We start from the raw sequence: 23,696 nt of genomic DNA on the forward strand, positions 1-23,696 counted from the left end.
AGCACATCAGAGAGGGCAGGGTTGGGCTGCAGCCCTATCACAGCCTCATGTCTCTGCACATCAGTTCGAGGGAGGAGAGCCTCTCCCTCAGTAATGATAAGTTCATTCATGGGCACAGGGGAAGGAGCCCAGGACACTCCTGCCAGACATGGTGTGCACCACTTTTAGGTTAAGCCATAATTAGGTCTCCATCCCTCTCTCTTGCACGTGCATATCACACAGATGCACACGCTGACACACACAGGCACATGCTGGCCGGGTGTAAAAGCCAGGCTGGGTGGGTTAATGTGCTGTGCACCTCCCTGACAGAGACCTGTGCAGGAGCTCATGCCTGCTGGCTGGGCTCACCAAGGCAGCATTTACTTAGGGAACAGCATACTCATGCCTGAGGCTCACTCATTCACAGCTCAGGCAGTTCCCAGCTCCTTCCAGACCAACCCCAGCTACGGTGGTGATGATCTTTAAAAATCCAGCTTGTATGCCAGACAGTTTATTTGCATCACTTGGGTGGAACAGATGTGGGATAAGCTATGTGGGGCAGCACATTCAACTGCCCAGCAGATACACATCAGCTACTTTTTAATCATGATAAAAGTAGGAAATCTCCTATTGCACAGGACTTCAGCTGTGCCGCAAAAAACAGCCGAGCAGGTCTGACATCTGCAGCTTTATTTCTGTACAAAAGGTTAGAGGCAAAGCTAGAAAAATGCATCTATTGGTACACGCTCACTGAACGCTTCTAGGACAAAGCAGTAAAGCTTTTATTGCTAAGAAGAACCAATGGACGGCTTTAAAGCTCATCTAGCATTCAATTTTTGTTTGTAAGTAACCCAATTTAAAGCAGTTTTTCAGTCTTTAAAGCCTTCTTGCCTTTCTGGAATGCTTAGAAAGGAAGATGACCTGAGGACGGTGTCTGCTCTCCGGAGGGACCAGACCAGTGCTCTGCATGAGGTGCAGAAATGGGCCACTGAGGAACGACAAACAACATCCAAATGCCTGCTGTGGGCTCCTGCTGACCGTCCAAGGTAAGGCTGCACAGCACCCAGGGAGCTGCACCCTGCCACGGGCAAAGGCAGCAGGCTCTGATGGCCCCTTGGCTGTCCCCATGTCCCAGCAGCTGTGGCACAGACAGGCACCATGGATTTGCCCCAGGCAGAGCCAGGAGCTAGTCTGGACAGAGTGACTGTGGATATCCTGCTCCAGCAACTGAACTGCCCTTCCTCCTGAAGGGATGAGGTTACAGGCTGTGGGATACTGAAAACTCTTGGGATCCCCAGTGATTCCCCTGGGATGCAACGGATCACAGCTGGCCACCCTTCCTGAGGGACTGCTGGTGCAGCTACTAAGGCTTTTGCAGTCAGAGCTGCTCCCAGGGGTGGTGGGTGTTCTAGTCTTCAGGGATCGGGGTGTTGCAGTTCCCATGGTAAATTTTGACCTCACCCTCGCACTGGAAGTACTGGTCAAACACATCACTGTATCCATGGTCCCTCCACCACGTGCAAAGCTGCCTGTTCCACGTGCAGTCAAGCACATGGAAAAGCTCTGGGTGCTCCATCCCCACCATAGTGAAGAAATCCTGGTCCCCAAGGTGGCCCTTGAAGTGGTACTTCTCCGTCAGCTTCTGCACCATGGTGGGCTCCAGCAGCTGGTTGTAGAGCTTGGACTGCCTCATGGCTTCCAGGTTCAGGAGCAGGACACCACTGTTGAAGCCTGGCAACCCATCAGGAGGGGGCTCCCCCACTTTGGTTTGGGGGTTCTCGCGGCGATACTGCCAGAAGGTGTGCCTGGAAAGAGGAGAAACAGGAACAGGGGAGTCAGGGAGTGCAGCCTGAAGAGCAGCCACCTCAAGTCTGGGCAGGTCTGGATCACAGCACAGGATCTACCACCCACCTAAGAGATCTTGCAGTGCCTGTCTTCTGTCTGGAGGCACCCAGCCCCTCGGAGAAACCACTGCTTCGTGGGCTGCCTTTCTCTCCGTCCCCCTGCACAGGATATTGCCCAGACCTCAAACCACGTTGTTTACCACATCCTAAAGCCCATTTTGTTTCTACCAGCATCGTTCTGGTGAGCCAGCTGGACACAGGATCGTGTGACTGCTCACACGGCTGTGTGGGGAGACAAAACCACATGCCCAGCGCCTGGGGTGAACCACCAGAAGTGTCCCCATGGCTGGTACACACCAGAACTGCAAGTCCTGCAGTTAATGGGATCTCAACAGCAGAGTTGACAGCATTATTATTATTTGATTATGGGGAAACTCCGGATCAAAGATGGGCCTCAGTCTGAGGCTGTGCAATTAGAAGACTTGAAATATATCTGAGTGTCAGAAATACTTCTTCAAAATAAAAATAAAAAGAGAAATCCAGTGGCAACATCTCATTAGCTAAACAAGCAGTGCCTTCAGCGCTTGCAGCCCTGGGAAGGTTCAGCTGTAGCAGCTCTGGCAGACACAATCTTCACCAGCTAATTTCCAGCTGCCAAGGAGATGAGAGTGGTGCAAGTCCAGCAGTAAATAAAACTAACTCCAGAGATGGATTCAAATGGGAAAAATTTTGATTACCTGAGCAAGCAGCCCCAAAATGTTTTTGGCTCCTTCCTCAGCCCTGGGGCAGTGAATACACCTCACCATACATACAATGGTTGCTCCCACTTGCAGGAATTGAATTCATCCCATGCTATTACCCAACTACCTGGGGTTGAATCTGTCCCCAAAAGTCACTCCCACTCAGTCTGAAAATCTTCTTCCCCTCAAGCAGCATCCTCTGCTGCAAAGCTGAGCACCTGAGAGCTGTCCAAGCCTGTGGTTTCGAGGAAAGCAGGAGGGACCTATGACCCCCACCACCATCTGACAATTCAGGGCTGCCAGCACTGCCATCTCCTTCCAGCCCTCACACTTACGGAAAAGTTACAGCAAGGTTCTTTCACACCTTGCTGTGAAGATGTCAAGGAGAAACACTTAGAAAGAAGAAGCCAAGGCTGCCACTGGTTCCTCTTTGAATCTGTCAGACACCGACTAAAGTCTCCACGCAGCTCCAGGCAACGAGAATTTGTAGGTAGATGGTGCAGATTTAGAACCCAAAGGTTTAAAGTGGCCTCATTAATGATGTAAACCATGAACATATTTTTTATTTCCTGATCTAGAGAACCACAACCATCATGCAGCATCACTTCCTTACAACTTTCATTTAGATGCTTTAGATTCAAAGCACTGATATTTCCTGCTTCATTAAGGGTCTTTACACCACTCCCTTTCACCTCATTCAGAATGGAAAGGGTTTTTCCAAGTGCCAGTTTTCCACATAAGGAGGGCTCAGTTTCTGGGCAGTCATATCCCCTTTCCTGGGAAAGGGGACTGGAGGATGGGTTGCTTCATTGGATTCCATGGGTAGCAGTGCTTGTTGGATCTAAAGGGCAGGGAAGGGAAAAAAGGGCTCTGCCTCTGCAAAGAGCAGTTGTGTCTTGGGGAGAGGCAAAGACAACTCATGGATGCTCCTGAGCATCCAGGCGTTGCGAGGCAAAGCACTCCCCACGCAGCATTAGAGGGAAGCTCAGCCTGCAGAACAAGCCCCAATCAGCCTCCTGAGGTGCTCAAGGCCAGGAGTCTGAACACGACTGGCTCAGGCTCACCTCTGCGTACTCTGCTCTCTCTGCTTCTCCCTAGCAGTGCCTAGAAAGCCATTCCCATGCCCAAAAAGTTAAGTTGGAAGCAGACAGGAGGGAGAGGGTGAGCAGTGCTGCAGAGTGGGGCACCTTTCCAGCTCCACAGCAGTGAATCTGACTCTTGATGTTCTCACCTCCAAACACACGCTGCCCAAGCTAAGAGACGAGACTACAGCCACTGCAAGCACCCAGGATAAGGAAAATGCAAGCAACCAAGCCCTCAGCATTGCCAGGCCATGGCAGAGCAAAAGCAGATCTGTATCAAATGACTCAGTTTTCCAGCAATGCCTTTCCCCAGCAGATTACTCGTCGAAGGCTGATAACAAGAAAGGAGCAATGTGCCCTTTTCTGCAGGAAGAGGAGACAGACTGACAAGCAGCAATTGTTCCACCCTTCCTCCCAGTGCTGGCGTGACAGGGCCGTCCTCCCCCGCCCGTGCCTGGGGATCGAAGGGGAGTGGGGCTGGAAGGGAGGATAGGGCCATCCCCAGGGAGCAGTGCTGAGGTGAGATCCAGGATGTGATGAGCTGTGGGTGGCTCCGCAGCACCGATGGTTCGGGAACTTGCTCACAGCCCTGCACGACAGCCTTGCCAGTGCTGGGCTCAGGCCAACCAAGGGAAAGGTGTTCTGGCAGGGCCACTGGCAGCAGCTGTTTAGCCTGGATTTTTCTTGGCTTTTGTCCTTCTAATGGAGGGGTTTGGTGCTGTCCTGCAGGGGTCAGGACAGAGAAGAGTGTGGCTGAAAGGCACCTGCACCCAGTTGGAAGTTGAAGGAGCGGCGCCTATGAGAGCATTGTTCTCTTTGGAGGTGATGGATCTGGGGAAGCACAACCAGCCAAACAGCTACTCCAGCCTGCACTCCACACCACTCTGTCCTGCTTGGCATCACCCCTTGGCACCCACCTCAAATTTTGGTAAAACATGGGGGAGAAAACCCAAGGGGCTTTATGAGTGTGCTGTCAGGATGTGTCCCTGAGACAATCACCAAGGAATCGAACCCCAGCTGCAATGGAAATATCTCCCTGGCCCAAGCCCCTGGAATGGCTGGGATCTCCCCTGGAACAGGCAGTTCAGGCAGGGCAGTGTGCCAGCAGCCTTGGCTCCAGGGTGCCCTCCTCTCTGTGCCCCTAGCAGCGAAAGCCTGGGCAGGAAGGCAGCCCAGAGAGGCCAGTCACCACCAGGATGATTCGGGGCAGGAAGCTGCTAGCCAGGAGAAGGGGAGGGGAAAGGAAGAGGAGGCATTTTTGGCTTTTGTTAACCACCCTGACCCCTCTAGATAGGAGGGAAAAGAGGTGACCTGTGGCCCCAGACCCCGTGGCATGGTGCAGGGGAGCCATGCGGGGCTGCTGCCACGAGCACCCGCCTGCAGCCCCAACAGGCTTTGCTTTGAGGAGCTGTTTATAAACAGAGCCGGCGTGTGCTAGGAAACATCTGGAGAAGAGCATTTCCAAGCATTCAAAGGCCGGGCCCAGGCAGCCCAGATAAAAAACCCTGCTTCCACTGGGACTTCCCTTGCTGGCCCAGCACAGGGCGCTGCGGCCGCACCTCCCCTGCCTCGCAGCCTGCGGTCATGAGCCCCAGCTCACAGAGCTGCCATCACACTTAAAAATGCCTCAATGGGATCAGCTGCTAGGGCAGAGGGGACTGCTCCACCCACCAGCTGTATTCTGCAGGTCCTTCTCTTGCTTTCATGCACAGCAAGGGACAAACAGTGCATGGGGGGAAGACTTTGTCCAAACGCCTGATCTTCCACTTGTTCACTTCAGCTCTGGGCTATGGGGCAACTTCCTGGGATGAGCTGGAAACAGCTGGTAAAGCAGCTGGGTGCCCTAGCTGGCAGGAAAGGCAAGAAGGAGGGGTTACTGCCAGCTGGGTGACCAGTAGCAAGCTGAAAGCACTGGCCCCACAGACAGCACTGCTGGCCTTGCTGCTGAGGATGCGGAACCTCACCACGAGGCTGCACCTCCAAGAATGCAGACAGCCTCTGGGATCCCCCCAGGCAGCTGGGGAACTGAGGAGTCAGGTCAAAAAGACATTAAATGAAATGAGATGCTGGGCTAGACCCAGAGTGGCTGTGGTTAGAAGATGCTCCTGGAAGGCTGTGGGGTCTCTGAATGCCACTGCGCACCATGCACATGCACTGCATGAGCCTATGCAGTGTGGTACCCAGGGAGGAAGGCTGCACAGCTTCTCCCTCATCAAAGGGGGAAGCAAAGGCAACAGTCATGGGATAAAGCCACAAAGATAAGGGATCTGAAAGATTCTGGATGTAATAAATGTCCCAGAACCAGTAAACTTCTTGCTGGAGCTCACTGGTTTGCTTCTACCTCTTGCCAAGCACTGGCAGAGTTTGGGCCAGCTGCCCAGGAGGGCAGCAGCAGCAGCAGGCCAGCACCTTGAGGACACACTTTGTCACCAAGCCTCTCTCACAGGGGTCAGGGGCTGGGGGACCCTGAGCCCCATCCAGCCGGGCACGGGGCTCCTGGCACAGAAGGGAAGAACGGGCTGCCAGCTGTCCCTCTCTGAGCCACATTGACAGCAGCCCTGCCAGCCCAAACACCAACTAAAACAACAAGTGCATGCTCTTGCTCCCTCCAAATACACTGTTCAGTTCCTGAGCCAGAACACAGATGGCTGCCGGCGTTATCCAGCTGCAGCTGCTGGCAAACACGGCGGATCCTGTGCAATGAGCAACGAGGCACAAGGACCGTGCTCTGGGCTCCGGGCGCTGCCAGGGCTCCCCCAGGGTGGGCAGGAGGACACGGCACCCGGCTGTGGTCCCACCAAGCCATTCCCGGCCAAGCTGCCCACATGTTAGTGCCTGGTACCTGTGGGGCCCTGGAGAGCTGGCCACAGAGGCAGATGGGATGGGATGGGATGGGATGGGATGGGAGCCCCAATGCAGGGTGCCCCAATGTAGTGTCCTGATGGAGACAGGGGGATGTGTTTGAAATGGAGGGGGAGAGAGACCAAACAGAGGGGGTCCCCTGACAGCAGCTTCAGTCCTGCCTGGAGGAGAGGGTGCAGGCAGTGGGAAGAGTGATGGGAATGGCAGCATGGTCCATTCATACGCTGATGGTGGCTTTCCCCCTTAGCCCTTAGAAAGAAGCAAGAGCACAGCCAAGAAACCTCCCTGCACCCTTCTCCTCTTGGCTAATCCTTACTGTGTGATGCAGCTGCCAGCCCCTTACCATCACTGTGTTCAACCAGGATTAACCCTCAGGAAAGGCCATCTCCCCTTCCTCCAGCTCCTCCCACCTCCAAAAGCCATGTCTGCAATGAAGGTGGGCCCTTTCAAGTTTCTGCTGCAGTTGGAGAGAGGCAGTTGCCCTGGGGCTGCACTCAGAGCAGACTCCAAACCCAGCTTCCTCCACCCGCCCCAGAGCTGCCGGACGGACCTCGGCCAGGCGAGCTCAGCAGCTTTGCAACAAAGCGGCCCTTGTTGCTAATTGCTTATTTTCCATGTGCAGTGCTAAACCCCTTCAGGAGCTGGGGCAGTGGGTTCAGTACCAGCCTGGTCCAGAGCACCTTAGCTGAAGCAGAGCAGCTTGTGTAATCCAGGAAATCTCAACTCCATGCTTCCTGGCAGCACCATGTACTCAGTGATGTGCAATGGCATCACCAACACAGCATTACCCCTTGCTCTGCAGGGAAAATTGTCACTCTGGGGCAAAGCAACCCCAATTCCCAGCCCGGGACAAAGGGCAGGATGTGTTGATGTGCACACCAGGACCACCTTATGCTCCTCTGATGGGTTCAGGGTGAGGGTCCAGCTCAGGCAGGACCTTCAGTCCTCACACAGAAAACACTGATGAACAGACAGACTGAGCTCCTCAACGAGGACATCAGTAATTCCTTAATAAACTTCTCACGCAATGCACAAATTATGTCTGTACAGTGCTGGTCTCTACTACAGCACAGCCTGCATGCCAAACTTTTAAAAGGCCTGTATTTAGAGCAGCAAATTGATCCTCAATGATGACATTTCTGCATGGACTTAGTCCAAAAATGGGAACATTTAAATAGATGATGAGTGACAACTTGAGAACACAGTTGGCGAGTGAAACCTTTCCTTGGGACACAGATTTTCAAGGGCAGCCCTCCCCACCACCTAACATTTTTATACCCCACACTGGTGCTAAAATCATCCTCTGAATAGAGGTGGGACCATAAATCCCTGTCTAGGTTGCATCATTTTCCTTCTCTCTACAGATCAAATACCCGTGGCACTGTGGAGCGATGGGCTGTGTGTGTCAGCGCTGGTAAAGGATGGGGGGCAACCTGTTCACAGGGGCACTCTAAAAAACTGTTTGGCCTAATTATGGCCAAAATGGCAGATTTCTATTAACAACTGTGAATGAACTCTGCTCCAGCAGTGTTCTCCTGCCTGCCTCAGAAGTGCAGGCTGCCTGCCTGGGCCTCCCTTGCCTGCTGATGGGGCTCTCAGGAATAGGAGAGATGCTCTCCCTTCACAGAAGCCCACCCGCTGCTTAATATTACTAATAGCATTTGTGCTAATCAATGCACAGTTGCGGTTGTCAGATCTTGTCCAATTTATTCATTGTTTTTAAATGACATTTCAAGTTTGCTTGGTAATGGGAATAAGTGCAACAGGTCCTACATATTAATGTTATGCACAGATGTAAACAACACAACCCTTTACTTCCTTGGATAGTGTTTTTAATCAGAGGTAAAGCTGAATTCCTGAAATTAATTCTGCTGCCAGTTCCTTGCAGGTTCTGCTTGCTCTGTAATTTTTGCTGCTTCGTGGCAGCCATTGCCAAACAATTCCTAGAACCGTTTTCCCCATGTGTCGAACAGCAGCACTTACTACAAATCAAGTCAAAATCTTGAAATGATTTCAAATCCAAAGTGCACTGGTTCTGGGGCTTGCCAGGACTGTGGGCAGGCAGCAATGACATCACCATGGCACAAATGCCAGGGCACAAACTCTCCTGCCTTCACTGTCTGAGGGGCTTGGGGAACACAGAGCCCTTTGTGGTAGCCACCTCCTTGCTTCCCCAGGGCAAAAGCACTTGGAAAAAAGTCGCCAAATCAGGGCAACCTGCCTGCTTGAGGAGTCCATGAAACCAGACAAACTCAGGCAGGAGGACCTGCCTGCTGGAGATGGTTACATCCAGTTCTGGAAAGCTCCATTCCAAGCAGCAGCCCACCTGCACTGCTATATCTTAGAACCACCACCACTGCCTCAACCGGCAGCCAGGGAATCCAGCTGCTCCCTGCTTGCAGCTGTCAGCCGTACTTTGGGGTTTTTTTTAGATTCCAAGAGAAGGTACAGGACGTACTGTCTCAGCCCAGACTCTGACAGCCTGGCCTGGCTATGGATTCAGCATTAGCCTGCTCACAGCCCAGGATAACTCTTTTCCTCTTCCAAACATCTGACAAAGTGACTTAGCACCGCTGCTGCTGAGCTCCCAGCAAACACCCAGCACTGCAAGTGCTGTGCCTCCACATTTGGAGGCTGCACAGTCCTGCTCCCACTCACTAATGGGCTTCTCAGGGTTATTTTACCAGCTCTCAAACAAACAAAACACGTGACAGAGCACACAGCACACCTTACAGCAGCTCCTACACAATCACAAATAGAAACAAAGCTTTTCCTTTCCACAAAATAATGTCCTGTTTGAGGTCTCCCTAGGTTTTAGGCAGAGGCAAAGGCAAATGTCCTTGCAGCCATACAAGAACTCAAGTGTCGGTCCTTTGTAGTCTGTAGCTGTCCTTTTGATGTAGATATCCTTTCCTGTTGGACAAACTTTTATCATTGCCAGTACTGTGGATTCCCAAGCTGCCTCCAGCTTTAATTAGCTTCTTGTCATGGGGCACAGAAGTGAAGATCTTACCCAACAGCAGGAATGGAGGCAGCAGCCACCCTTCCAGCCCAAACTATGTGCATTCTTGGACCTGTGAACCTCTGGGACCTCTCCTGAGGTCCACCATCACAGCAGGTACCTTCTCTCCAGCTGGAGTAAGGGGCTAAAAGCACCCATCTGAGGACCTGTGGGTTAGGTCCTCCCTGTTGCCAGCAGACCATTGCTCTCCAAGGGGAGTAACACGGGGGCAGTGCTGAGGGCTCCAGCTGGTGCTGGCACTGGTGGGCACCCAGAGCCAATAGCAGCACCAGCACTGCTTAGGAACTGAAGAGGCTGGGACGGCTGTGGGGATGGGAACAGGGAGCACAGCGTGGCACAGTGGCCCAGGGTCAGCCCGAGGCTGCCGAGAGCAGCTGTGCAATCAATACCACTGTCCTGCTTCCTCTCACACGCCACCAGCGTGACCAGAGGGATCATAACCAGGAAACTCAGTAAGAATAGGGTTTAAGCTCTGCCTTTAGTAACCTGAGAGTTTTCAGGACATTTTGGGGAGTGCCGCAGCATTTCCCCACTCTGCTCCTCTCACAAGGAGAGGAGCTTGGGGCTGCTTTGAAATGGGGAGGCTTCACCCAGCCACCACACAGCTCCATCGCAGCCAGAAGCATGGCTAAGCCGCTCCACAGGCCAGGCACACACCCTGCACACACCCTCAGGACAGTGACCTGCCTGGCCACTTGCTCACTGCCTTGCAGAATGCATCTGCAACACTTGCCTGCACATTTCTTAGCAGGACTAAAGAGAGAGAGCCTGGGCTCCTCAATGTGGCCAGGATCTGCAACATAAATATTTATACAGAGCATCATCACTCACCCCCTGTAGCCTGGTGAGCAGGACACTCCCAGCATGGGTGAGCAGCTGAAATGCTGCAGGGGACAACAGGACTTTTAATTAAGGTTATGCTTCTGCTTCCATGCAGAAGCACTTCCTTGCATGGAAAGCCTTTTGGATCATGCAAACTTCAGCTGCAGATTCTAGTCTTTCCATCAAAATCACTCTCACTGAAGCCAGAGCTCCTGATCTTGGCTACAGTGTGAATCCTGTGTAGGCAGACACATGAGCAGGCACATGTCAGCCTGGGAAGAGGCTCTGCCTGCAGGCCAACACGGAAACGTCAGCCTGGCAGGAGGCATCCAGCACTGCCATGGAAAGCCCACAGGCGTCTAGGAGCCTAGTGCACAGTACCTGTGTCCTCAACAACCCCACCAGGGGGGCAGCCTCTTGTGGGATGAAGCTCTGTCTGCAGCCCCATCCACAGAGGTGATGACCACACCCCATATCACACATCAGATCCAAAAGCTGCAGGAAGGACAACATGCCTGACCCACGGACAGAGTGCCTCTTTCCCCTGCCACAGCTGGAGAGAAGTAAACCTGACATTGATGGCCTCAGACCTCAGATCACCTCCTGCACCTGATGTGGGCTCCTGTCACCTCCCCCTCTGCATCCAGGACGTTCTGCCAGACACCACAGGGTGATCCATGTCCAGCTTCAGCAGGAGCTGCTGCTCTCCACAGGCCACTCCAACCCACCCTGAGTGACCCAAGGGACAGGCCAAGCCCAGAGTGTGCAACAGTTAAATCCCAGTGCTGGCCTTGCAGGAGGACCGGGAGATCCTGTTGCTCAGAAAAATGCATTTGTCCAAGACAAACAGAGGCCGGGCATTGTTTCAGCATGAGTCAAGCGAGTGGAAACACTCCCGTGCCATCCTGTTTTGCTGTCTGGAGGTTTCCCCTACCTTCAGGATGTGCAGACAGGCTCTGGGACATTTCCGATTTTCTGTTCTCTTTCTCCTCTGTTTCCCATGAGTGTCTGTGCCCAGCACTGCTCCGTGCAGCAGCGCAGCAGCCCAAGCCTTCTGCAGCCCCAACCTGTGCCTAGAAAGTACAGCCTACAGCCAGACAGCCAACAGGAACAGTGCTGCTTCCCAGAAAACGGGGCATCAGCTACAAAACACACCCATTTGCCTTCTCTGATGGGCCAAGCAGGTCACAAGGATCCAACACAGCCAAGTCAATTGATCTCCATCCATCTTCTCCATTGCTACAGAGAGAGGGAAACATGGCACCCAGACCCTTCCCAGCCACTGGCTTACCCTGCCCCAGGGCTGCGAGTTTACAGCTCCGTGAGCAAGCTCAGGACAGCTCTGCTAACTCGCCCCAAGCCGCCTTAGTGCTTTGGGACAAAGCTGGTGCTCCAGAGAGCTGCGTGAAATAGGGAGGAAAATGTGAGTGCCAACAGAGAGACCCCACCATTACCCCGTAACTCCCCACCACCCCCACAACCCCATTCCCAACTGATGCTTCAAGCCTGTGCACGTGGCAAACCACACGGCTGGAGCTGGTACCTCTTATTTCACACCTACAACACGTTTTTTATCTTGCTAAAAGTATAAAAATAGCAAAGTTTTTTTTTTTTACAAAGACAGTCACGCTTTGTCAGTTCGTGTTTGTGTCTGGAAACCCTTTTAGCGGCGAGGTGCGAGCCCCGCGGGGCGCGGGGCTCGGTGGGAGGGCAGCCTGGCGTTTGCACGGCTCGCCCCGCCACGGGTGGTCTGGCGACAAGGAGGATCAGGAACTTGTTTTCACACGAAGATCAAAACAACACAAGAAGAAAAGTACAACATAGCCCAAAGTGACCCAGAACGTCAAAACTGCAACAACAGAAAGTTCAGCCCAAAAATGCAGCCTGCGAGGGCTGTTATTGCTTGGCTTGTTTGTCCCCACCACAGGCGGCAGGAGGGGGAGAACACGGCTGTGGCTTGGGTCAGGTATTCAGCGCTCAGCCCCGTGATCCCATGCCTTGTCCCCTGCCATGCTGAATGGCTCTCCAGCAGAGCACCCCAAAGCTTAACTTGGTCCCCTCCAGGCATGCCCGGCCCCACAAACCACATCCAGGCAGCGGAACACCATCCCCACTCCCTAGTCATGCATGGAAATAATGCAAAACCCTGCAGAGATGAAAACACAATGATTCTGCCATGGACTAACTGCAGGCAAACAAACGCCTGATTTATCCTGTTCCAGGTTGCAGCACTAACGAACGGGACCGGCCCTGCCGGGCAGCGCTGACCGAGGCTGACACTGCAACAGCCCCGCGGCCACACTTGGCTGCAGCTGCTCCCTCCATCCCCCTTTAAGCTCTAACAATTGGATGTGATTAACTGGGGCTGGATTTACCATTCTGGGCACCAAAATCCTGCCAGCACACCCAAAGCAGATACAGGAGCCCTCCATGCTCCCACGCTATGGAGACAAGACCTCAGCATCCCTGTTCCTCTAGTCCCAGCTCTCCTTGCCAAGAGTACAAACCAAGAGGGGAGGTGACACTTCTGATATGGACACAGAGATGTCTTTTTCCAGCCCAGGAACAGTGGTGACTTCTGTAGTTTGAGCAACCTCACGCTCTCAGCTGACTTAGGCTACGAGGAAGTGACTGGTGGTGATTAATGACCATCAATCCCCTGCTGATGAACTTCTCTCTGTCTCCACCCTCATCCCATCCGGATGCACATGAAATAAGAACGGCTGCTTCAGATCTTTGCAGCTCAGCCTTTGCCTAAGAGTGCTGCTGGTCATGTCTTAGGAGGTTCAGTAAGGAAGCAGGCTTTCAGTAGGGAAGGAAAAGACATACAGAGCTCTTCAATTTTTTTGTCTTTCTCCAAGAAATTTTCCATTAGGATTAGCAAATCTAGCCAAGTCACCTCAGATGCTCAAACTCAGCTCATCTGAGGAGCCATTAAGGCATCCTGAGTTGATTATCTGATTTACTTTGGATTAAAACAAAACCTGAGGTTCATCCTTGGAATAATGCAGGCCAAACTAAACCAATTTTTTTAAGGACGAGCCTGGAAATATCTGTGTCCCTGAAACCCATCAGTGGTCCACGACTGGGAAGAACTGAGCCTCCCCTCAGTGAGTGATTCCCACCGTTAGCTCCCACCAGGCATTGGCTGGTGGACCAAGGGTCTGAAGAGCAAGTGACCATGGGGTCACCCTCATGCTTGCAAGCCCAGGCCACCAACAGAGTTGTCAGTTTGGCCTTCCCTGAGGGAAGCAGAAGGTGCACTCACACTCCAGGGGCCCAGAACCTCATTGTTGCCCAAACTCAACCCCTACTCTCTGCAATCTTCACAGCCAGAGCCTCCGAGCCCCAACACACACATCGATGCTCCAGAATGCAATCACAGCCCCTCAGGAGGCATGGCTGGGCAAACAATGCCTCTAGCAGATGTACTATAGTCCAGGTATGGATTTTGGCACCAACAACCAGGAATTTGGCTCTGAAAGCCTTGTGATGGTGTGTGAGAACAAGTAAACAAACGACAGCAACACTGTACACTTTGCTCATACCTACCTACAAGTTTCAGATTAAGTTCCCCTGCTGGGATTAAAGCAGGAAGACCATTTAGCCCTAGAAGCCCAACCTGAGTTGAAGAGAAGACACACCAGCCACCCACTGTCCACACCCTGGCCCCCATAGGGAGGGAGCTTTACCTGTACACTGGTTGCATTTCCCTGGCAATTCCAATCACTGCTCCCTCTGGGAAATTGTCAAACTCATCAAACAGGTCTCGGATGTTGGTCTTGTACTTCAGGTCCAAGTCTACCTGGATGATCTGTGTTATTTCTGAAAGCACAAATGGGGAAAGTCAGCTATATAAGACAAAACTGTAACCAGTGATTACCAGTGGCTACCTGATGAACTGCTCCCCATGAGGATTTGGTGCATGGTGAGCATTCAGCTCCATGGGCAAGACTCAGCCAAGTCAGGGCAAAACCAATCTAGCTGCAACCTCTGCATGAAGCTACTGACCTTCAACCATCACGAGAGCCTTTACCACTGTATATTTTAGGCATGATTTACTTCAGGAATACTTTCTGGTGACCTCCTGCTTCTATCCACTCCCTCCTTCTTTCCAGAAGACTGTTTTTCCATATGACTGACAAAAACAAGAAGCAGCTTCAATCCAGTCTTCTGCAGGAGCAGCCACACAAAACCCCATCCTTACTTCTGCTACCTACTACTGGGAAAACCTGCCAACTCCATGAGCGTTTCCCACCTCAAGCCCAGAAAGCAGCCATCCCTGGCCTGACAAACCAGAGCAATTCCCATCACAGACATCAGGCAGCCACATGACACCTTCAGGATCACCTGCACAAGCCCATTAGCTCCCAGCAGGTTGCCACAGCCTTCCCCAAAGGCAGAAATTACAAAGTCCTGCCTGTACAGCATGGCTGGTAATCTGCAGCAGCCTGGAAGACTTTATTCTTGCTGGTGGTCAGAGATAAGGAGAGTTATGCAGACATAGAAGCATCTTCCACTTGCAGTGGGAAATCAAGAACAAGGAGAGACTGGAGAACGTCATTACCAAGGCCAGGCCTGAGCTCAGCAACAGGGTCAAGCCTCTGCCCAAATTTGTCACCTGTCTCCGCTGCAGGACATGAGACTGATGGATGGAGATGCTGCCTGGGAGAAAGTACAGGAGATGTGCCTTGTCAAGGCTGTTTGTCCCATGTGGATCTGGGGATGCTGTATGGATTGCAGCAGGCCCAGTACAATGCAGCAAACACAAACACTGCAACAGGTCAGACCATCAGATGGATTCCCCCAGCCACAGGCAAAGCTATGAGCATCTTCAGCCCTCCTTAGGGACTGTGAGTGGAGTGGAGCCATCCCCCATGGCATTATGTAATGCCACCGCTATTTATATGTGTTATAAAAGCCAAGAGCAAATTGGCCAGGTTGCTTAGCACTCAGCACTAATTGGATTGTGTCAACCTGTTTCGGCCCCACTCATCATGCACAAGTGCCCTTACAGCTCCCTGCAGGCTACACCTGCCTGTCACCACCACTTCCACAGCAATTAGCAAACCAGGCCCTCATCTTTCCTCCTGCCAAGTACCTGCAGGCAGGAGGACAAGCCCTGCCTGCCCTCACCTTCTGCTGCCTGCATCTGCCATGCCTACGGGCAGGGTTTCCATCAGGCTGGTGTCACTGGGGCAGTGCTGACACTCCAGCCTTCCCACCACTACAGTTCCTCACTCCCTCATGCTCAGGATAGGCTGTTGGCTACCACTGGGCTGCTGAGAGCAGGAGGCATTGCTCTGTTTTAAGCCCCCAAAGCCACCACTGGGACTAGAGACCCAGAGAGCAGCCAGGCACCAGCAGCTATTGCCTGGCATGGGAGTGCAGCTTCGCCATTTCAAACATGCTCATCACTTGGTGTTTGTGTTTCAAGCAGATGCTGGGCTGTACGGCAGCTCTGAATTTTTTGCAGATCTTGCACTAATCCGGGACTCTTGGCAATTGGTCATACCTACCACGCTGTCCTCATTTAAGAATGAAAAGGCCCTGTGAGGTTAAGCAAGAAATATACTGCTTACTCTGTGAAGCATCCAAGCAGAAATATAAATCAAGGAGAAATAGTATCTAAGATACAACCCAGGCTGTATCTCAATTTATTTTTTTCACATCCATCATGCTCTATCTGCTAAAGGGAAAGGCCATGCTCCCTTCATCCGGCAGTACGGCAATCCCCAGGTCTACCTAGTATTTACCATCACCATAATCCTCTGTTTGCAAAGATTTAAAACCCAGGCGCAGTAATTCACCACAGGCTAAAGCAGGTCTTGACCTGAAAGCAATTTCCCCTAGGCTTCTGAACTGCCTTAGAAATGGCCAGTGCAACTCAAGCATGTGAATAAGCAAAGCAGCAGATTTGTGCAACAAGGAACAAGACATGTATCCCAAATACACCAAACCTCCCCAGTGGCCCATACCACAGCAGGGCAAAACCCCAAAACCTTGATGCTACTGCACTTGAGAATATCCAGACTAGTCACAAAACTCCAGGGCAAGGAGACCTCAGAGCTACAGCACAAGCTCAGCCCCAAAAAAACACAGGGGGAGCCTGAGCCCTCCAAGGTACTGCCAAAGCCAGAAAGAGGGGAAGGGGTTCCCAGAGGGATCCCAGCACAACTACACCCAGTGCACAGCAGCCTTCTGACGCATCATCAGGTTTCAGTTAAATCAGCTGTGAGGCACGCCATCCGATTGTTCTCTAAAATTACAGATGAATGCCAACTGCAATTAATCACAGCGGAGAACGAAAGCTGAGCTGGGAGGAAGCTCCAATCCCAGCCCTGCCCGCCCCAGGTGAAAAGCTCCAGAGGGTCCCACGCAACCCAGAGGGTGCTGCCCAGCAGCAGCATCTGGCCATCCCCAAAAGCCTTGGCCGAGCAGGGAGCAGAGCACGAGTGCAGCTGCAGTGCCAGGCAGCGATGCCAGCGCCACAAGAAGCCCAGCATGGAGACGCACTGTTTATTTACACAAACACGCTGGGTTCTCCATCCTGCCCTTCATTAGAGGCTCCCTGTCTTGGGCTCGCCCCCGCATACTGGTCCCATGCTGTGCCAGCAGAGACCCCAGGAAACACCCACTAAGAAATTAGACCCAGTAAGCATCAAGTACTTCTTATTTTTCTTTTTTTCTTTTTCTTTCTTGTTTTTCTTTTTTTTTTTTTAATTTTTCTTTAAAGCAAGCATGAACTGCAACACTGCAGACACAACTGAGCATGGGTGACACTAAGCACCACTTTGCCAGATGCAGCTTGCATGTTCAGATTAATGGCTGAGATGATTTCTCTGACTGGGACTGGCAAGGGGCCAGGCACTAATATTTATGATGTATCAAGCGCTTTGTCCTGGCTGCCATGTGGGGGTGGAGGAATCGCGTGCTCTCTTAGGCATAAACTGCTTGGAGGGATCCAGCTGGAAATGTGGGGAAAGGCTGAGAGTGTTCTGCTCAGCAGTGAGTTTTCTAACTTTGCCATACTGTGTATCACCCTCCATTCCGCTCAGCTCCAGCTCTTCCAGCCACGGCATGGAAAGGGGAGCTGTGCCACTCAAAGTAGAGATGGTCTCCATTAGCAGTGACAGCTTTACAACACAGGTTGGCCCCATTAAAAGCTCATAATGTTTTACTGCAGCCTTATACCAGCAGCCACAGCAGGGCTGTGCTCCAGGCTTGGCTCAAATCCTCCCTCCAGCCATGTCCAGAAGAGAAAGGCCAGCTCCAGGGATGATCTCACAGCCTCATCTCAGCAAGGGGGCACAGGCAGGCAGAAGTCATGTCAACCCCCCTATGTCCTGCTGCCCTGCATTCTCTGCCAGGACTCAGCAGAGCTATGCCAGCGCACGGAAAGGCACCCTGTGTGTGTGTGTGCTGAGGGGCCTGGCAGGTTGTCTGGATGCTCTGAGTGATGTCCAGGAGCCCCTGTGGCATGGGACAGCTTCTGCAGCAAGTCTGACAGCCCTTGCCAGGAAGCATGGACGCCACAGCACAGCAGGGACAGAGTGAGCATGCAGCAAGCCAGGCCATCCACCAACACACGATGAGATACTTAGGAGGAAATTTGGTCTAGATGAGCAACCTGACCTAGTGGGTGGCATCAATGTCCGTGGCAGTGGGGTTGGAAACAGATGATCTTTAAGGTCCCTTCCAATCCAAACCATTGTATGATTCTATGACTGTGTAAATGCTCTTCCCAGAAACATCAAGCAGGACCATGAGTGGCAGCAGGGGGTACAGGGAGGAGAAGAGCTGCTTTGGCTGATTGAGCCAGAGCTCCGGGGATGCTGTGCAGTGAGAAATCCTGCAGCAGCTCTTACCTCTCTAGGGCCCTTTTTGAAGTGCTGCCATTGTTCAGAGCAGCCTATGGATGGGCAGCCTTGAACCTGCCTGTGGGATAGGACTACATTTCCCTAGCCTGAGTTGAGAGGATGGACTGAAAAAAATGTAAATAGTGAATTTAAAACTACATGACAGTGGATGGAGTGTCAGATGAAGAGGCAATACAAAGGGTGGAGTTTGCACAGAGCAACACAGGCTGTTCTGCAGCCAAACTCATTTACACTCATCCTAACAACTTTGTATGAGGGTCACCACCCTGGCAAAGCTGAGCCCAGGTGCAGCTTTGGTGTGCAAGTGTTGGCCTTGGCTCCTAACCCCCCACTTTCATACAAACTATGCCAGATCTGGGGCAGAGGCATGTCACCACTGACGTGGAGAGTTGAAAAGAGTGAACCTGTGTCCAGGAACAAAGAGCAAAATGGAGAACTGCCATCTGCGAAGGGCAGAAGCTGTCCAGCAAACAGTGTGGTCTAAATCACTGATAACTGAGCAGTGGCTTAACAGCTGTAGGTAGAAGAAGCAAGAATTGAAACCTCCTGGAGGTGGTGAAATTCTCCAGTCCACTGACAGACTCACAGTGGCACGAACTCAACCCTCTCAGAGTACAAAACCCTGCCTACAGCTGGTCTGGCAGTGGAGATGCTGCAAGCAACAGTGGGATGGCAGGAGGGGACAGGCCACTGCCCTGCCAGGCTGCACTGTGCCCAAATCTCACACACACTCCTGAGGCAAACACCTGTCACCAAGGCTGGTGGTCATTTGGCTCTGCTCTGGCCATCCTCTCCACTGGCATCTCCACCTGTCTCAACAAACCTGTTTTTAAGGACCTAAACATTCTGATGCCCCATGACAAGGAGGAGAGACTCCAACACAGAATCACAGAATTGTCTGGGTTGGAAAAGACCTTTGAGATCATTGAGTCCAACTGTTAACCTGGCACTTGGCATGTATCAGATGGAAGCACCTTGACCTCCCTGCACCTCCTCTGCATCACAGCAGCAACTTTTGGGGCCAAAGGCCAGCACCTTAAGAGGTGAGACCAAGGAGGACACTGCTGGGATCGCCAACAGTGCCACGTGAGCTCTGTGACCCAAGCACACGGCTTCACCTTTTTCCATGCAGCCAGCAACAGCCAGTTGGGCAGCACAAGGAAGTAGGATCCCCCTCCATCCTACAGGAGACACCAGGGGGGGAGGTGACTGGGCAATGGTCTGGAGAGGGCAGGGTGATGGGCAGGGAGAGAGAGCTGCTGGAGGCAGAGCAGCTGAGACCCTTCTGCTGGGCTGCAGCATGGGTGACACGTTGCAGCCAAGGGACAGGAGTGTCCCCTGCTGGCTGCAGCTCTGGGTGTTGCAGGACTGGAGTGGGGTCTGGGGAAGGGCCAGGGGGTAGCGGTGCATTTTGCCATTTTGGACCATCAGAAGAAGAGGGCCAGGTGGCCCAGGCTCTTTGAGTTGGGGTCAGAAGGGCTGGAGGGCTCAGGTCTGCTAGTCTGCAAACACTGGGCACACCTGGACAGCTTCCCCTCCACCTCTCTGCATCTCTTTGAGCTTGGCTCCGACTGCCAATGTTTTTCTTTAAGTCAGAAAGTTTTTAGCTGTCCCCACCATGACAGGGCAAGATCCCAAGGATGGAAGGAGCTGTGAAGGACCAGCAGTGACTTTCAGACAACTGCCCTGGTCAGTAAACCTCCTGGAGCAGGGCAGCAGCAGCCCCCGCTCCAGCGGGCAGTGTTCCTGCCAGCAGCAACACACAGACCCACAGAGCTGCCCTTGCTGGCTGTGAAACCAGGATCCTCCGCCCTCGCTGGCTCAGGGACACGCGTGGCCAAGACAAACTCCACTCCCACGGCCAGCACCAAGGCCAGGCATGGGCACAGAGCGGGTCACAGGTTCTGGAGGGGCCCTGTGCAACCCAGAGGGTGCTCCCCAGCAGGAGCCCACTGCCCCTGAATGCCTCAGCTGCTGCAGGGAGCAGGGCATGAGCACAGCTGCAGTGCCAGGCAGCGATGCCAGTGCCTCAACAATCCCAGTGTGGAAACACAGTTTATTTACACAAACACACTGGGATCTCCATCCTGCCCTTCATTAGAGGCTCCCTGGGTTTGGCTCACTGCCCCCCCACTGCCAGCTGCCCCTGGCTGCTCTCCCTCCTGCTGTCAGCAGGGCTGTGAGCAGCTTCCTCTCCGGCTGTGTGCTGCCCTGGCCAGGCCATGTTTTCTCCACAGACAGACTCCCCCTCTGCTTCCAGGATTAATCACCACTGCCCGTGCAGCTGACCCTGGCAGCACCGGAGAGCCTCGCCCAGGGGAAGCAGCCGAGGCAGGGACACCCCTGCAGGTGTGCAAGCACAGCACACTCCCCGGAGCTTGCTGCCAGCATGCTGGCAACTGGGGCCTGCAGTCCCCCTTCTCAGGACCTGGTGCTGCTCCAGAGACCACCCTCCCAAGAGAAGACGACCCTACAAAGCCCTGCACCAGCAGAGCTTGCTTGCCAATGAGCAATGCAGCTTACCTTGCCCGCTTGAACACAGGTCCTCACCTCTGCCATGCAGCCAAGGGTCTCCTCTGCTCCTTGGGGCAGCCCAGCAGCCCCCTTGCCATCAAACTGCCTCCCTTCCCTGCACACAAGGCACCAGGGGAGGGCAGGAGGTGAGGGGGGATGTGCCTCCTGCTGCTAACATGCCCCTGGCACTAACCAGGTTTCTGCAGCACTGATTAGGCGCCCAGTAGAGCAAAGCAGTGGTTGCAGCACAGCAGCTAATCAACCTATCAGCTAATTAAAAAATTAGGCTGCCTGCCAGAGATAGATGACAAATCATTGCTAACACCCACACAGAGCAGGCACCTGGGTGAGCTCAGGGGTCTGGAGCAGCAGCAATGTCTCCAGGTATTGACGATGGCATCGCTCTGATCGCCTTGCTCCACACCCCACAACCGTCTCCAGAGGGATGGCGAAGACTCAGCAGGAGATGGATGTGTTTTGTTCCAGGAAATTAATTTTTCCTATGCACCCAAGTGTCTCCTTGTAATCCATCAGGGTCTGAGGGACTAATATTTAGCGGTGCTCAACACTTTGGCTCTTAACTGGACTCCAAGGCAGCAACATCGCTGAGCATGTGACAGCTTTCAGGATGGAGCTGGAAATGCTGTTTGCTGTGTGTTTAATATATGGTGCTGCTGGGGCAGGAGTGTGAAGACACTTCTTGGAGCTGGAGGAAGAGCAGCAGGAAACCTTTTAATCAGACAAAATAAGGTTTGATTCCAGGTTGCTATAAATTACAAAACGGTGTGGATGGAAAGCTGTGAAGTAACAAGCAGGTAAGATGGAAAGGGAAACCAAAAGAGATACAGGATAATAAATTTTCTGTGCTCATGTCCTGTTTAACTGCATACACTGGGGGAAGGGGCTGCAGGTAGATTTTGTACTTGTTTCTTCCTGCTAAGCTCTAATGACCCATGGCAGAGCGGGGAGAGAGGCTGTGGGGAAGAGCAGCCCCAGCATCAATGCTGGGTGACCCCCAGCACCTTCCAACCCTTTGGGGATGGGGCAGCTGGTCTGGCTGGGGACAGAGGAGAGCAGCACCCACCCACAGCACCGGATGATGAGACTCTGCTGCTCCGTGAGGAGGGGGGAAACAGCCACACATGCCTGCCCTGGCCTGACAGATCTAGGACATCCAAAAATAATCAATGGTGGCACCGCAGCAAGGGGCAGCCAGTGGAAATGATGAGAAGTGACACTACCCCCAGGGGCTGCAGGTCGTGCTGGCCCCCAGAGGCAGCAGTGCTGCAGGGAAGGAGTCTCCACCGTGATGCAGCACCCAGGGGGCTTCCAGGCACCTGCTGAGCAGCATCCGCATCCCCCTCATCACAGCAGCCCTTCCTGACAACTCCACAGCTGCAGGGCTGGGGCCAAGGAGCTCTCCTGCCAGGAGAGGCACATCTCACAGGCAGCCAGACAGGGTTAGTGGCTCACCTCAGCAGGTGAGGACCCCCCTACAAGCCCAAAGCCTACCCTGGTTACCTGGGGTGGGCTTATTGAGAGGTCTGCTGTTGCCTGCTCCCAAAAAGTATCACAAAAACAACCCTCTTGGCATAACAGGCTCACCCCAGCAAGGAACAATGGCTGGCACCACTCTCCCTATTACTCACAAATTGATCACTTGAGCCTCTTCCCCATCACAGCATTTGACATGAGTGTGTGCAGCCTGGAGACAGGCTGGGAAAAGAAGCTGGATGTTTTTCACGTGGTTGCAGCATGAAGCAGGGAGGGAGGTTATGAGAGCACACCAGAAACCATTAACACTCCCTCCATCCCTGTAGAGATGGAAACATTTTTGCCAGAAAATAAACCCTTCAGCTACTGCAGCATCCCATGGGAACTGTGGCTTGGGAGCATGTGGCTCTGGGGCCGTCTCCCACGACTCTGTCACAGACCCCAGTTTTCTGTGCCTCTTCACAACATCTCCCCTTTGGTAACGCACAGTCAGGCCTGGAACATCTGGGACAAGGACACTCTCCTCCCAGCGCTCTCCCAACCACTGCATCTCTGTGTACCCCAGTGTGGTGGGGCTCAGCAGTGATGGCAGTGCTCAGCCAGCAGGAAAGGATCAGGAGTGACGCACTCTCAAAACGCTCACTTACTACAATGTAATTTGCAGTTTTGTGGGCAGCTGCCCCGTGCCCCAGGAATTGCTTCGCAGCTGACAGGAGGAAGAAGAGGGAGTGGTGCCTCCCAATCTCCCTCTGCCAGGCTCCATCTCAGAGAGCTCTGATGCACCGTGTGACACTGGGTCTGTGCACTGTAAATCTCTGCACAGGGGTGCCACTGAGGGGAAACATCAGGTGCAGGGACCTGGCACCCCGTGGGCAAACAGGGTCTGACCTGGGCAAGCCTGCACTACAGATTTGAACATTGCAGCTGCAGCATCGAACCTCACGCACACACCCCTGCAAACACAACGGATAATGTTTTTAGGATGCTGCCTGCCAGCTTTTCCAGAAGCACACTAGCAGAAGACAGTTATTTGCCAAGGTGTTATTCCAGTAAACAGACTATTTTCCTGATACCTCTCTGCTTAACCCCTTCCCCCAGCTCCCAGGCTCTCCATGTTCATAGCCAGCAGCAGGAGTGCTCGGCCTCAGCACAGGCAAGGTACCCTGAGAAAGCAGAGCACAGCTCAGTGCCTGCTCCAACAGCGTCTCCTCCCTGGCCTTTGCCCTCCCTCCCGCTCTGCTCGCTGGGAAAGGCATAAGCTGATGCTCACAGAGGCCACTGTCTCCAGGCCGGTACTCCCAGAGCACACAAAGGCTGATATCAGTTTCATGGGAGACCAAGCTGGAGCCAGCAGCTGGATCCTGCTGCAAGCAACACCAAACCCCAAGCGGCCTGGGGCTCGGTCATTAGCAAGCAGTTTGAACAAACATCATTATAATTTGGTCTATGTTTAACAA

General features: G+C 53.1%; 1 protein-coding gene across 1 annotated transcript in view; it reads right to left on the reverse strand.

Annotated features, from left to right (window-relative positions):
* Positions 1–652: 652 nt before the first annotated feature.
* Positions 653–23,696, reverse strand: part of XXYLT1 (xyloside xylosyltransferase 1) — a 28,260-nt gene continuing 5,216 nt past the window's right edge. The window contains exons 3-4 of the mRNA XM_017810832.1: positions 14,044–14,176; positions 653–1,784 (exon numbers count right to left, since the gene is read on the reverse strand). Coding sequence (XP_017666321.1) covers positions 1,388–1,784; positions 14,044–14,176 — 530 coding nt within the window. The 3' untranslated portion in view covers positions 653–1,387. The remainder of the gene's footprint in view (positions 1,785–14,043; positions 14,177–23,696) is intronic.

The sequence above is a fragment of the Lepidothrix coronata genome, unplaced genomic scaffold (genome assembly GCF_001604755.1).
Source record: "Lepidothrix coronata isolate B3197 unplaced genomic scaffold, Lepidothrix_coronata-1.0 Scaffold29, whole genome shotgun sequence".
NCBI classification, from domain to species: domain Eukaryota; kingdom Metazoa; phylum Chordata; class Aves; order Passeriformes; family Pipridae; genus Lepidothrix; species Lepidothrix coronata.